General features: G+C 40.5%; 1 protein-coding gene across 3 annotated transcripts in view; it reads left to right on the forward strand.

The window, feature by feature from the left end:
* Window positions 1-14,319, forward strand: part of LOC129370810 (raftlin-like) — a 137,056-nt gene that overhangs the window by 62,737 nt on the left and 60,000 nt on the right. For all 3 annotated transcript variants that reach the window (XM_055047007.1, XM_055047008.1, XM_055047009.1), the window contains exon 4: window positions 7,277-7,385. In XM_055047007.1, coding sequence (XP_054902982.1) covers window positions 7,277-7,385 — 109 coding nt within the window. The remainder of the gene's footprint in view (window positions 1-7,276; window positions 7,386-14,319) is intronic.

The raw sequence follows: 14,319 nt of genomic DNA on the forward strand, positions 1-14,319 counted from the left end.
AACATCAATTTTTTTGATGTAACTTAAACTATTTAAATATTATCTCGTTAGTACAGATTTGAACACCTTTTTGCATTCAAAAGTTTTGTAATTCTTGATTTAGTTGCGCTGTATTGGTTTAAGAAATGTCCTTTAAGCCACTACATCACCATTTTGTAACCATTAGTGTAGTGGCTTCCTGCTGCTGTAGCAGCACCGACTTGTTTGTAGAAAAGTTTGGGTTATAAAGGACTCTGGTTGTAATGAGCTACTGTTGTTTATCTGCCATCTTCAGAAAATCTGTCCGTTCTCCTCTGACCTCTGACATCAACCAGGTGTTTATGCTCACACAGCTGTCACTCACTGGATTTTTCCTCTTTGCTGGAGCATTTTCTATAAATCTGAGAGAAGCATGGACATTCTAGCAGATCAGAAGCTTCCTGTCTGGTGCCATGAACCAGGTCACTTAAATCCCTTTTCTTCTCCGTTCTGAATCTCATGGCTAGATGTCTAAATCCATTGAGTTTCTGTCATTTTATTGACTGATTTTCTATTTGTGTTAACAAGAGGTGTAGGTAGTAAAGTAAACAGTAATGGCATGTTCACAATATTTCAAAAAATAGGTTTATTTTTATTTTACTTTTCAATGATTTTATATAAAAAAAACATTGAAACAATTTTTTCTCCAATAACAAATTTTGTCTGAGGACATGTTTACAAACATGTCTCACCATGCTCAGTGCAGAAAATTATCACAATGACATCTACTGCAAAAGGACTTCATAAATAGTGAGTCATTATGATGCCAAAAGAATATACTGTAAAGGGCGCCTTATCAGCTTTCAATTTCTGTGTTTCTGCACTATTTTATAACTATTACTTGTGCTGAAAACCATTTTCAGTATCCACTGTTACTCACACAAACTTATCCCCACATCTCATGGTTCTGCAAAAACAGACAACAAAAACATTGATCCTAAAATAAATTTTAAAAAAAGAAAAGCAGCAGGTGAATCGACTGGATCTCTACTTTATTTAATGGCTTGAAAAAGACACTGTGGGAAGGAAAATGGAAAGCTAAGAGAATCAGTGAGAGATGGAGTAAAGAGGACAGTGGGAGAATGAATGTGATCACCAAAAAAAGAGACTGAGATTGAGTGAAAGGCGCAGAGGAGTCTAACCGACCAAATGCAGGGCCGAGGCTTTATCTCCAGTATGTGTCACTGCAGAGACAGCTGCTCACATCAGCTCCAGCCCACGGGAATCCAAATCTCCACCAAGGGATGAGGAGGGGGCGAAAATGGACAAAAGAGGGAGACTTAACCTGCTCAGTTTAGCTAGAAGAGCCAGAAAAAAACAAGGAAACTGATACTTTTAAGTAACATACTCTGTAAATGAAAGGTGAATAATCCCCTTCTTATTGGTTTTGCCCTAATTAAAGAAGATAAGTTTGGTCAGATTGGTTTTAGTTATGTTTCCAACTTGTGTGCCTGAGTATAGTGCATCAAGTTTTGGTAAGTTTGAAAAGTTTGTATCATGACAGTTAGTGCTGCAAATATAAATCAATACCACAACATTCCTTTGCCAAGCAGGTTATAACCTTAAATGTCTCTGATGGTCATTTGTCTGTGATGATGGTAACAACCTTCTGCCAAGAGGAATATAAAAAAAACTTACAATGGAGAAATAATAGATTGGACTGAATGAAAATTTAAAATGTCAACTGTCAAATTTCTCAATGTTCAATTTGGTTACGATGGTCTGGGGTTACAGTTCAGCAGGCAGTGTCTGATGGGGTATATTCATCATTACGGGTAATTGCAAAGAGCTCCTGTGTGCTTCGGCTACGGGAAAGTGAAGGATGAAAGAGGGAGATTGGTTCGGAGAGAAGACGAAGGAGAAGGAAAATAAAAAAGTACAACTGCAAAACCATTAGAGTGGATTCGCTTGGCTGAAATTATTCATGAATCTGGGAAAATGTGACATTAGAATAGGTGTTCTGTATTATTAAAGTGCCACAATGGCAGAGTGCTAAATATGAGTTCAGATGCTCCCTGACTGTGTCGTCATAGCAATAGATGATAGGCCTGACATGATTTTTGTTCCGTATGCGAAAGGCCAGAAAAAGAATGTGCGTTTTTATTAATTCAGAGAGCAAAAAGGTTTTTATCCATTCTTGAGGTTCTTTCTGCATCATGAAAGAAAAAGCTTTTGTTGGATTGAGAAAATGCAATTAAGCACTCTTCAAGTAATTTCCAGACATGGGAACCATCAGGGTAATACATCTAAAGCATTCCAGTCAATGTTTGGTAGGAATGTATTGGAACATAAAGGCAGAGGTGTTCAAAAGATTAAAGATTAGATAAAATTACTACATTTACACAAAATCGCATTGAAGTTGTGCAATGTTACTTCAATGCCTGACTCTAAAATACATTTTGGTTAATGACTTAATAAATTACTATTAATACATTTGAATTACAATTATGTACAGCTGTAGTTTCATAGATTTAGTGAAAAAATGTCTACTTTTTTTAATCATCCCATTGTTGAAAATGTCAAAAATACCAGCAGCTTTACTCTTTATAGTGTTTTAAGACACAAAGCCGTATCATTGTCATAATTGTCATAATCACCAAAAGAGACGTTGAACACCAACGTCTCTTTTGTTTAAAATTTGTAAACTAACCCTTTCATGCATAATGGTCACTGCAGTGGACAGCTGTCTAAAAGCAATTTTCTTGTGTTTCTTGTGAATTTTTATGTTAAAATGCACAGACAATGGAAGTGGACACTAGTGCATCATACAATACACTATCTACTACTGGCAATCTGCTACAAGTGCAAAAAAGGTTTTGTTAAAACCAATATGGCAGATAGACGAGATAACAACTCAGAAATATCCAGTCCCTCCTTCTACTGTAGAGGACTCGACCAGGTGCAAAAGAATATTGTGACATCCAGTAACCCAGACTAATACTAATTTATTTTCCAAATTACAACTTTCTATTTGAAGAAAATTACAACTGATCACCTATTCAAGATGCTGTATTTAAGTAAAAGATATATTCAGTAATATAATGATTTGATTAGATGCACCTGTATATTCAGAAGTGTTTAATATCTCTCTGTCCCATTCTTCTCAGTCACAGCATTCCCAAATGGGAATCCTCACCACTGGTGTCAGACGAGCATGAAAAAATATTGCATCACTATGCATATAGCTGATGGCCAGCGCTCTGAAGGAAAATGGCATTTTTTTCCTGTCTTAAATCCTGTTCAGGTGTGTTGATGCGTCCTATAAAGCTTTCCGTGGCTGAAGTCCAGTAGTCGGGTAAATCTTCGGCCACTTCAGCATGATGCAATCAATGTGCGTGAACAGCATTCACTGGTGCACATCAATTTCTGAGATTCAACTCAGTGCTCCCAGTATGCACTCCACTTTATTTTACTGCCTTGTGGGGTTCTTCATAGCATAAATCTGGCATTGAGTCCTCATGTCCAGTATCTAGACCTTTTAGGATAGTGATGATAGTGAGCATGGCAACAAATTTATTTGAAAACTATCTAAAAATGACATGAAACTGAATTGGATCAAGGGATTTAGAGGAAATAAAGTAAACAATATTGCCTTTAGTTAAAAATTCACAAGAAAAACAATAATTCATAAACAGGTCTCCATTTGAAACTCCAGCGAACCACCGATTAAAAAAAGCGATGTGGCTGCTGCATTGCTGAACAACTCCCAAAGCTCGCCATTAACAGGCAACAATTAGATTCTATGTGAGCGTGCAACTCCGGTGGGAGCGATTAGTCCGTCACAACGTGTTTCACGGCACAACAAAGAACTCGACCCATCTGGGTCAGGAGGAAGGGGAGTACAGCAGGTGTATTCGCCCAGAGGGGAGCTTCAGGTAGGTGGGCAGGCAAACAGGCATTTGACACCCTTCTAACCACAGGAGGCCTCAGAGGTTGACAGCTGGTGATGCACAATGCATGAAAAGTCATTGTTTCACATGGAGAAGACGGACTGCAGGTGATGCAGCTGCTATTTTTAACCCAGAGGCTCCCTGCAGGAACAAATGCTCCATTTAAGTCTTTCTTCTCTTTCTCTGTTCTTCTGCCTACAGAGATTTGTTTCCATTAGCGATAGTCCAAAATCAGTTTTTTTCCCCCACTTTTTTTAATCTAGTTACCTTAAGTTGTGCAAAACTATTGAATGCATTGAAAGAAATCAAATTAAGTTTAAGTGGCAATTGCGGGTTTAGAAAGACCCTGAGCCACACTGAATCATTTTTCCGTCATTGTTAGATTAGTAATGATCAAGTAGAGTGTTTTCTTACCATTTATTTATTTTGACTAAAGTTATTTATTTTATTTTACCCTTTGAAGCTTCTTTGAACTGGCAGGGACAAACTTGATTATGTAAGATTGTTTAAACTTCAAAGAATGGAAACATGTTTGCAGTTTACTAAGGTCAGCATCTCTGCCACTTTTAAAGCTTTTATTTTTCTCAAAATGGAACCCGGGGCACAACTCGGCCAGGTGGTTATGATTTATCTCGTGACCAACTGAGAATAAAGGAACCTTTATTGTCAGAGCCATGAGACTGCTGCTCTTATGGGCTGTTCAGACTTAAATGTATGAGAACAGGACCAATTTTTCAGGTCATAATAACTGTTCTATCACGGAAAATTAGAAATTTAAAACTGAGCATGTCCATTTTCTTGGTTGGAATGACAATAGAGCAATCACAGTCACTGTCAAACTTTCAAATCAATAATTGTTCCACCAGCTCAGCATTAGAGGCTAAAATGTCCCCTGAATCAGTTGAATAGGCCTAAATTTACAAGTACAGCAAAATTTAGGCTTTTTGAAAAAGAAGAAAGCGAAAGCTCATCAAGCAAATCCTTAAAAGAGAACTGAAAGGAGGAGAACGAAAGCCTGTTGTGTTCCCCAGTTTCCTTTGAATATCAACGAGTCTTTTGTGCCTCAGAAGTCTTCCAGTGTGGACTTTAAAGGGCCACTTGAAAAGGGCAATTTTACCAGTAAGAGGTTGAACCAGCCATGAAGAAACAATAAAAAGCAGAACTAAGAAGTTTCTGATTATACTCTTACAGTTTTAGTTTATTTTTATATTTTATGCAGGGTTTAAGGAGACATTATTGTTAGTTTTCACACAGTTATAATGGAATTCAATTGATTGCTTGAAATAAACACATGATTATTGTTTTTAACAATACTAGGCAGAAATTATCCATAAGGGATTGTAGTTCGTTTTTAGAAAGGTAGACTGACTCTAAGCTGTAGTCATCACAATGCTTACACTTTTATAGTAAAGTTTAATAAAACATTTATTCATATTTCAAATGAATGCCACATCATTTCTTCTTTAGAATCAAACTTATACTAGACTAAAGGTCAAACATCACCACAAGCATAAATGAGAAGATATGCATCACTCTCATCTCTTTTCCTTACATGAACCACATTGCATTTTTCTTTTTTTCTCAGAATTAAGACAGTATCAAGGCAACAAAACATGTGTTGCTTTAATATCACATGATATACCTGCAAACACCTGAATTATACAAATCAACACGAATAATCAGCATCCAGTTTTGCAAAACAGCCTCGTCAGCGTATCTGTTAAAATTGTGTGCAGAAGGTTTCTGTGCAGATAACACAATATAAACTTATAAATATTGCAACATTTGTTGGTGGTTAAATGAAGTAAAATATTACTTACGAGCTGCATTTATGAGATAAACATCTCTGCTGAATGAGAATGTTCAAGATGTGTTCATGTTTTTTCTTTTGTAACTAAAAAGTTTGGTACAAAAACAGTACCAAACTTGGTTTAAATTCCAGTAAATTTTGATTAATGACTGATTAAAAAATTAGTATGAATTTGGAATTTTGATGATGTAGTTTGTATCTAGATTTAGTGAAAACTGCAATTTTGTGGCTCTGCTTTTATGCAATGTTTCTTATTTTCAAACTTCTAAAAATACCAGCAGCTTTACAGTTTACAGTCTTCTGAATCATAATTTTTCCTAAACTTTTTTTTTACGGGGAAAAAGTTAAATACTTTTAGTTCTACAGATATATTTCTGAATTAAAATAGCTTTTTAATTGGTCTGGTGTAATATTCTTAATGAAAAATGAAAGATTTGAACACATAAGTTTCTGTGTAATTCATCTATCTATGTTGTTTTAGTTTGTAAATTAAGTTACTATATATTCATTTTTATATATTCTGAAGTTTTTGACCTCTTCCTGTGTCACTATTTACAGTCACAGCATTTTCAAATATGCAAATCAAGTTGAATAATCCACATCCTATAGTGCAAAACAGGTTTGTGTGCAGAAAGTTCCTGTGCACAGAACAGAAACAGAACAGAATATAGGATTTTGTTTTTTACTTGTTATAAATATTCCAGGATTTGTTGGTGGTTAAAGGAAGCAGAAGAGGAAAAAATCCATGTTGCACAGCATTTGGGAATCACTGATAGAAACGTAGAAGTAGGGAGGGACTTAGTCTCTGTGGAGAGTCCTTGCGTGATGTAGGAAACTACTATTTCGACCTTTAATAGTCACACCAGCCTGCATGCATGCATCTGTTAACCTCTCTCACATCAGGTGTCCATGTAGAGCCAGAGGCCATGGAGAGTGCACACACACATACATGCACACACACGGTCTGCTGCACGCTAAGGGAAACCGTGGGTGTGGGGGCTTCTTTCACTTGTCAACAGGATGAGGAGCAGGGATGATAGTAGCTGGAGCATTACTCTCCTCTGGTCTAGCTCTGGGATTTCCTCAGCTGTACATAGAAGGAAAATGCAGCATTATATGAATAGATTTTTACTCCCCATCCTCTCTTCAAAAATACTTTGCTGGCCTCAGCAGGGAAGTCTGTGAGGAAAAAGCATGAAGACTGGATTTGCATTGAATTTCCTCCATTCTGTGTGTGTGCGTGTGCTTTTTATTCGTGTGGGTCTTTGTTTCACTTGAGTGTATTTTCCCTCTCACCTCCCACAGGGCAGCAGTAACATTAACAAAGCATCTTGATGCACTGTAATTTGTTGATATAGGGCTTCTTTGTGTGTTTGATGCCTTTTGAAGCAGTATTATGGCTGCAATTTAATAATCTAAGCCTGCCATTATGCATTTGGGTGTGTGTAGATGCCTGCGCTTGCTTTCTCTTTGGATCTTTCCTGTGGCCTGGTTGACTGAGAGGTTGGAACTCATTGTGATTTGTCCTTCTACCCCCAACCCACTGTGGTCTGTGCAGGGTGGAAAGGAGCCAGCCAGTCTGCCCACCAAACAAGCTACTGCTGGAAGAGTGCCTGTCTGCGGAGCAGGTGCCCACTCCCGAGCTCATCCAGGGCTACGTAAAGAAGGTAGGGCTGCTTGGCAAGTGCCAAGCTGAAGGTTTTGTCAGTCCATTCTCCGCAAGAAAGGAGGAAGCAGGAAGTAGGGGAAGTGGAGGCTGGATAAGGGCTTATCACCTAGACAGGGGGAAGAAACAGATTGTTTACAGAGAGTGAATGAAATACCTCCAACTCAAATAGCGCATAAAGAAAAATGTCAACATATCGCACTGTTTGAATAATATATTACATAAATTTGTAAATGGCAATGTGAAATACTTAACTTGCCAATTGATATTTAATGAATACTTAATAGAAAAGCTTTTTATTTCCTGCTCATGACAACTTTAAATTTGTTAAATGCATCGATTAGGTAAAATCTTCACACTCTTTCAAACTTCTTCAAATTGTTTTGATATTTTGAAGGATTAAAGGTCTTTTCTGACCTCTGATCTGATCACGTTTTGAAATCTAACATGACAACACATTCTGACAACAATGGTCTACATCATAGTTTGTTGAAAGTTTCTTTGTGTGTGTGTGTGTGTGTGTGTGTGTGTGTGTGTGTGTGTGTGTGTGTGTGTGTGCGTGCGTGCGTGTGTGTGTTCATCACCAACCTGCTGCGTTTCCTTCTTCTTCGCTCTTTGGTGTCTCATCATGGGGAAACTTTACTCTGACAAGCAGAATTAAAGATAGGGAGCATGAGACATCTTTTTCACACATGGATTGGCCACCACAGAGTCCAGACCTTAACCCCATTGAGAATCTTTGGGATGTGCTGAAGAAGGCTTTGTACAGTGGTCAGACTCTCCCATCATCAACACAAGATCTTGCTGAAAAATTAATGCAACACTGGATGAAAATAAATCTTGTGACACTGCAGAAGGTTTTTGAAACAATGCCACAGCAAATGCAGGCTGTAAACAAAGCTAAAGGCGGTCCAACTAAATATTAGAGAGTGTGACCATTTTTGGGTGGCGACTTTTATTTTGGCCAGGCAGTATATACATACATGCATATACATATATGTATAGCAACCTCCCTGAGCAAGCCCCGGTAACCATCACTGTGACAGATGTCCAAGAAAGAGTCTCAGACATGAAAAACTGGACAGCACCAGGGCCTGACATGATCCATGCCTACTGGCTAAGAAACTCACTGCCCTCCATGAGCGACTGGCAGCCCAAATGAACCAGCTGCTACAAAGTGGGACTCACCCTGAATGGTTAACTGAAGGGCGGACAATCTTGATCCAGAAGGATCCATCAAAGGGTCCAGTGCCACCCAACTACCAACCAATAACCTGCCTATCCACAACCTGGAAGCTCATGTCAGGCATCATAGTGGCCAAGATAAGCAAACACATGGATAAACACATGAGCACGGCACAGAAGGGTATCGGTGTAAATAGCAGAAGAGCCAAACAGCAACTCCTCATAGACCGCACAGTTGCCAGAGACTGCAAAACCGACACACCAACCTGTGCATGGCTTGGATCGATTAAGAAAGCCTATGACTCAATGCCGCATACTTGGATCATTGAATGCCTAGAGATGTATAACATCAACAGGATTCTGAGAGCCTTCATTGCAAACTCGATGAGGCTGTGGAAAACCACCCTTGAAGCCAACTGCAAACCATCCATCAAATGTGGCATATACCAAGGAGATGCTCTGTCCCCGCTACTGTTCTGCATAGGCCTGAAACCTGTCAGCCAAATTATCAACAAGACTGGTTACGGATACAGACTCAAAAATGGGGCCAACATCAGTCACCTCCTCTACATGGATGACATCAAGCTGTACGCCAAGTGTGAGCGAGACATCAACTCACTGATCCACACCACCAGGATCTACAGCACTGACATTGGGATGTCATTCGGACTAGAGAAGTGTGGCCGGCTGATCACAAAGAGGGGGAAGGTCATCCATACAGAAGGGGTCTCACTCCCAGAAGGAACAATAGCAGACATAGAGGACAGTTACAAGTACCTAGTTGTACCACAAGCAAATGGCAACCTTGATGAGGCCACAGCTAAATACCTCCAACGAATGAGGCAAGTCCTGAGAAGCCAGCTCAATGGCAAGAAGAAGATCTGTGTGATAAACAGCTATGCCCTGCCAGTAATCAGATACCCTGCTGGAATAAATAGCGGGCCAAAGGAGGAGATAAAAGCCACAGATATTAAGACTAGAAAGCTACTAACCATGCATGGAGGGTTCCATCCCAAATCCAGCACCCTGAGACTGTACACGAGCCACAAGGAAGGAGGCAGAGGACTAGTGAGTGTGAGAACCACTGTCCAGGACGAAACAACTAAGATCCATAAATACATCAGGGACAAAGCCTCAACAGACAATGTGCTCAGTGAATGTCTCAGACCACAGGGAACAGAGGTTGAGGTGCCAGAGATACCATCATGGGGACAAGCCCCTACATGGGATGTACCACCAGCAAATAACCCAAGTGGCTGATATCAGTAAATCCTACAATGGCTGGAAAAAGCTGGACTCAAGGACAGCACAGAGGCCCTCATCCTGGCCGCCCAGGAACAGGCCCTAAACACCAGAGCAATAGAGGCCCAGATCTACCACACCAGACAAGACCCAAGATGTAGGTTGTGCAAGGAGGCCCCTGAGACAGTCCAGCACATCATAGCAGGGTGCAAGATACTGGCAGGGAAAGCGGACATGGAACGACATAACCAAGTGGCAGGCATTGTGTACAGAAACATCCGTGCAGAATATGGACTGGAAACCCCGAGATCAAAATGGGGAACACCCCCAAAGGTGGTGGAGAACGCCAGAGCTAAGATCCTGTGGGACTTCCAGATCCAGACAGACAAAATGGTAATGGCGAACCAACCAGACATTGTCGTAGTGGATAAACAACAGAGGAAAGCCGTTGTGGTAGATGTAGCAATACCAAGTGATTGCAACATCAGGAAAAAGGAGCACGAAAACTGGAGAAATACCAGGGCCTCAGGGAAGAACTAGAGAAGGCCTGGAAGGTGAAGACCACAGTGGTGCCTGTGGTCATCGGGGCCCTCGGGGCAGTAACCCCCAAACTGGAGCAGTGGCTACAACAGATCCCAGGAACAACATCAGACATCTCAGTCCAGAAATGTGCAGTCCTTGGCACAGCCAAGATACTGCAGGACCCTCAAGCTCCCAGGCCTCTGGTAGAGGACCCGAGCTCAGAGGATAAGAACCACCCGCGGTGGGTGAGAAGGGAATTTTTATATATATATACATATATATATAAATTATTTTATCATTTTATCATATTTTTCCATTATTACAGGTGAGGCTCTGCCTTACCTGCCTCACCTGCCATGGTTACCATAGTCACTGGTAACTATGGCAACCAGTGACAGTTTAAAAGCCCACTAACACTTTCTGAAACTATGACATCACAATGTGACTCCAAAGGCAGAATTCTGACATCACCAGCGATTATAAAAGTTCCTCACATCGATCTACTGATGTCACAACCTGTTAGCAGCCGTTGGTGATACGTTTGTCTTGAGAGTTCGTTTAGCAGTTCACAGTAAGATCTTCAACTTTGTTTGGTGCTCATTTCTTTAGGAGATTGACATCAAACTTAACTTGAAATTTTACCAATATTCTAGAAAAGTGATTTTAATTCACAACCCGAATCAACAAAAGGATACAATGCAGTCCAACCAACCGACAATAGAAGAGGTCGCATCCAACAACATTGTGGACAGGGAGTTACAACCACCCAAGCCACCAAAGCGCAAAAAGAAGAAGATGTCATTTGCAGTGTGGTGGGAGCTGCACGCAGCTGAGGAGCTGAAGAAGTCTGCCGAGAATATCGCACTGCAGGACTCTTCAATGCCAATTGAAAAAGAACCAATCACCAACACACTGGAGACAGTAGATGACAAAGGGGACAAACAACTTTCTAAAAGTAAGCGCAACAAGAGGACCCCACTGTTGTGGAAATCCTTCCCCGAGGAAGGTGCTTGTATTGATCTGTCATTTTTTGCTGAAAATGAAATCATCAGTAATGGTCCTCTGGCAGAACAACAAAGTGATCAGGCAGCTTTGCCCAGCAGCGGACCAAAGACATTTTGGAAAACGCTCCCCGACTCAGAGCCTCACGTAGATGTAAGCTTTTTCCCTGATATCATTGGTACCCAAAATGTTTCAATGGTTTCAGAAGAATGTGACGAAGGCGTTTCCTCAAAAGAGGAAAGTTTTCCTGACAGCACGGCGATCTCTACCACACAGCCGGACGCCAAAGAGCAAAACATCTCCAGCTCACTAAAGAAAGTCAATCAAAAAGGGGACAAAAAGCTTTCTAAGAGTAAGCGCAACAAGAGGACCCCACTGTTGTGGAAATCCTTCCCCGAGGAAGGTGCTTGCATTGAACTGTCGTTTTTTGCTGAGAATGATGACATTAGTAAATGTCCTCTGGCAGAACAACAAAGTCATCAGGCAGCTTTGCCCAGCAGCGGACCAAAGACTTTTTGGAAAATGCTCCCCGACTCAGATCCTCATTTAGATGTCAGCTTTTTCCCTGATATCATTGGAACAAAAAATGTTTCAATGGTTTCACAAGAACGTGACGAAGGCGCATCCTTGAAAGAGGAAAGTTTTTCTGACAGCACGGCGATCTCTACCACACAGCCGGACGCCAAAGAGCAAAACATCTCCAGCTCACTAAAGAAAGTCAATCAAAAAGGGGACAAACAGCTTTCTAAGAGTAAGTGCAGCAAGAAGACCCCACTGTTGTGGAAATCCTTCCCCGAGGAAGGTGCTTGCATTGATCTGTCATTTTTTGCTGAGAATGATGACATTAGTAAAGGTCCTCTGGCAGAACAACAAAGTCATCAGGCAGCTTTGCCCAGCAGCGGACCAAAGACATTTTGGAAAACGCTCCCCGACTCAGAGCCTCATGTAGATGTAAGCTTTTTCCCTGATATCACTGGTACCCAAAATGTTTCAATGGTTTCATCCTACCCCTCTGAAAAGGCAACAAGTCATTCAAAGTGTGAGTGTGTAGCCAAATTGATGGAATTTGAACTGGTCCATATTGCAGTACAGAAGTACCTCATGAAACAACTTGATGAGATGTCTGCAATAAATAAGAAACTAACTGCTGAAATTAAAAAACAGAAAGACATGATGAGGAAAATATGTCCGTAAGAAGACGAAGAAAGAGTCCAATGATTTCTGTTGAAACTCAGACAGAGTCAGAAAATCCCCCACAAACAGTTGATCACAAGTCTGCTGCAATGGAAACAGAGCAAGACGCACAAGAAACCATCAATCAGTTAGAGCTAGTCCCTCAAACACTTTCTATGCAACCTGAGATACATGTGTTGGACACTAGATGCGGCCTGAAACTAGTTCGACAAACACTTTCTATGGAACCTGAGATACATGTATTGGACACTAGATGCCATCTGAAAACAGTTCGACAAACACTTTCTATGGAACCTGAGATACATGTGTTGGACACCAGATGCGGCCTGAAACTAGTTCGACAAACACTTTCTATGGAACCTGAGATACATGTATTGGACACTGGCTGCCATCTGAAAACAGTTCGACAAACACTTTCTATGGAACCTGAGATACATGTATTGGACACTAGATGCCATCTGAAAACAGTTCGACAAACACTTTCTATGCAAGCTAAGATACATGTGTTGGACACAAGATGCCGCCTGAAACGCATAGAAAGTGTCCGACAAACACTTTCTATGCAACCTGAGATACATGTGTTGGACACCAGAGACCATCTGAAACCAGTTCGACAAACACTTTCTATGCAAGCTAAGATACATGTGTTGGACACTAGATGCCGTCTGAAACCAGTCCGACAAATAATTTTTAGGCAAACTGAGATACATGTGTTTGACACCAGATACCATCTGAAACAAGTCCGACAAACAATTTTTAGGCAAACTGAGATATTTTTATTTCTAAGAGATCAGCCCTCTGAAACTCAGTGGGTTGAACTGAATGGGTACCAGGATGGGCAGAAAAAGCTGTACAAGATATCTACAAGTCAAAAGAGAATAGAATTGACAAAGAAACCTGGCTTTGAATTGGAAACCTTAAATAATGACACGGTTTCTGGAGCAAGCAGTAAACAGGGAGTTTCAGAAGCAGAAGGGCTTCAGACAGCCTCTGTTATAACCAGATTCTAACTAAAGAAGTGATCATTCAGCAGATCATTTCAGAAGAATTGACTGAATCTACATGTCAGAAAAAGAAGCAGATGACAATGAGAGCTGAAATGGAAGCTGTTGTCATTCCAGTGGAGACGAATAACAAGTTTTGAAGACACTAAATACCAAGAAATGATTTAGACATAGTAGCAGAGATCCCCCAGACGACTTCTGCAGAAATGGGGACAGAAGGGGAGAGAGACCAGAGACCAGAGAGAGACCAGAGAACATCACCTCCACAGAGAAAGGTCACATTAAATGAAGATACAATACAAACATCAAGTCAGGACTCAGAGACTCATGCTGCAGAAGAGTCAGCTGAGGAGACGGATAACTGTGATCAAGAAAGACCCATGAAAAAATTATCTCTGTGGAAACGATTTAGGAAGGCTTTATCTCCGTCACTTCTACGGAAATTCACAAACAGAAATAAAGTCCATCCACTGTAGACATGAAATTATGTCTCCAGCACATTAGATTTCAAAGCTGGCTGATTGGGAGTAATTGGATAAAGAGGTTCAGATGATGTTAATTGGACATTTTAATATTAAAAAGCCAGGACTGCACGGGGGGAAATGTCTCCCCGTGTAGGTGTGGGTTCACTCTGGGCGCTCCGGCTTCCCCCACATTCAACAACATCACTGCTCAAATTCATCTATTTCAACATTTTTATTGCTAACTTGAAACAGAAAATAAGACAACCACATTTATTCATTAAAGGCAGATTTGGAAAAAAAAAATGTAAAAAACATGAAACAA

Source organism: Poeciliopsis prolifica, unplaced genomic scaffold (assembly GCF_027474105.1).
Source record: "Poeciliopsis prolifica strain line A6 unplaced genomic scaffold, Auburn_PproV2 SCAFFOLD025, whole genome shotgun sequence".
In the NCBI taxonomy this organism is placed as follows: domain Eukaryota; kingdom Metazoa; phylum Chordata; class Actinopteri; order Cyprinodontiformes; family Poeciliidae; genus Poeciliopsis; species Poeciliopsis prolifica.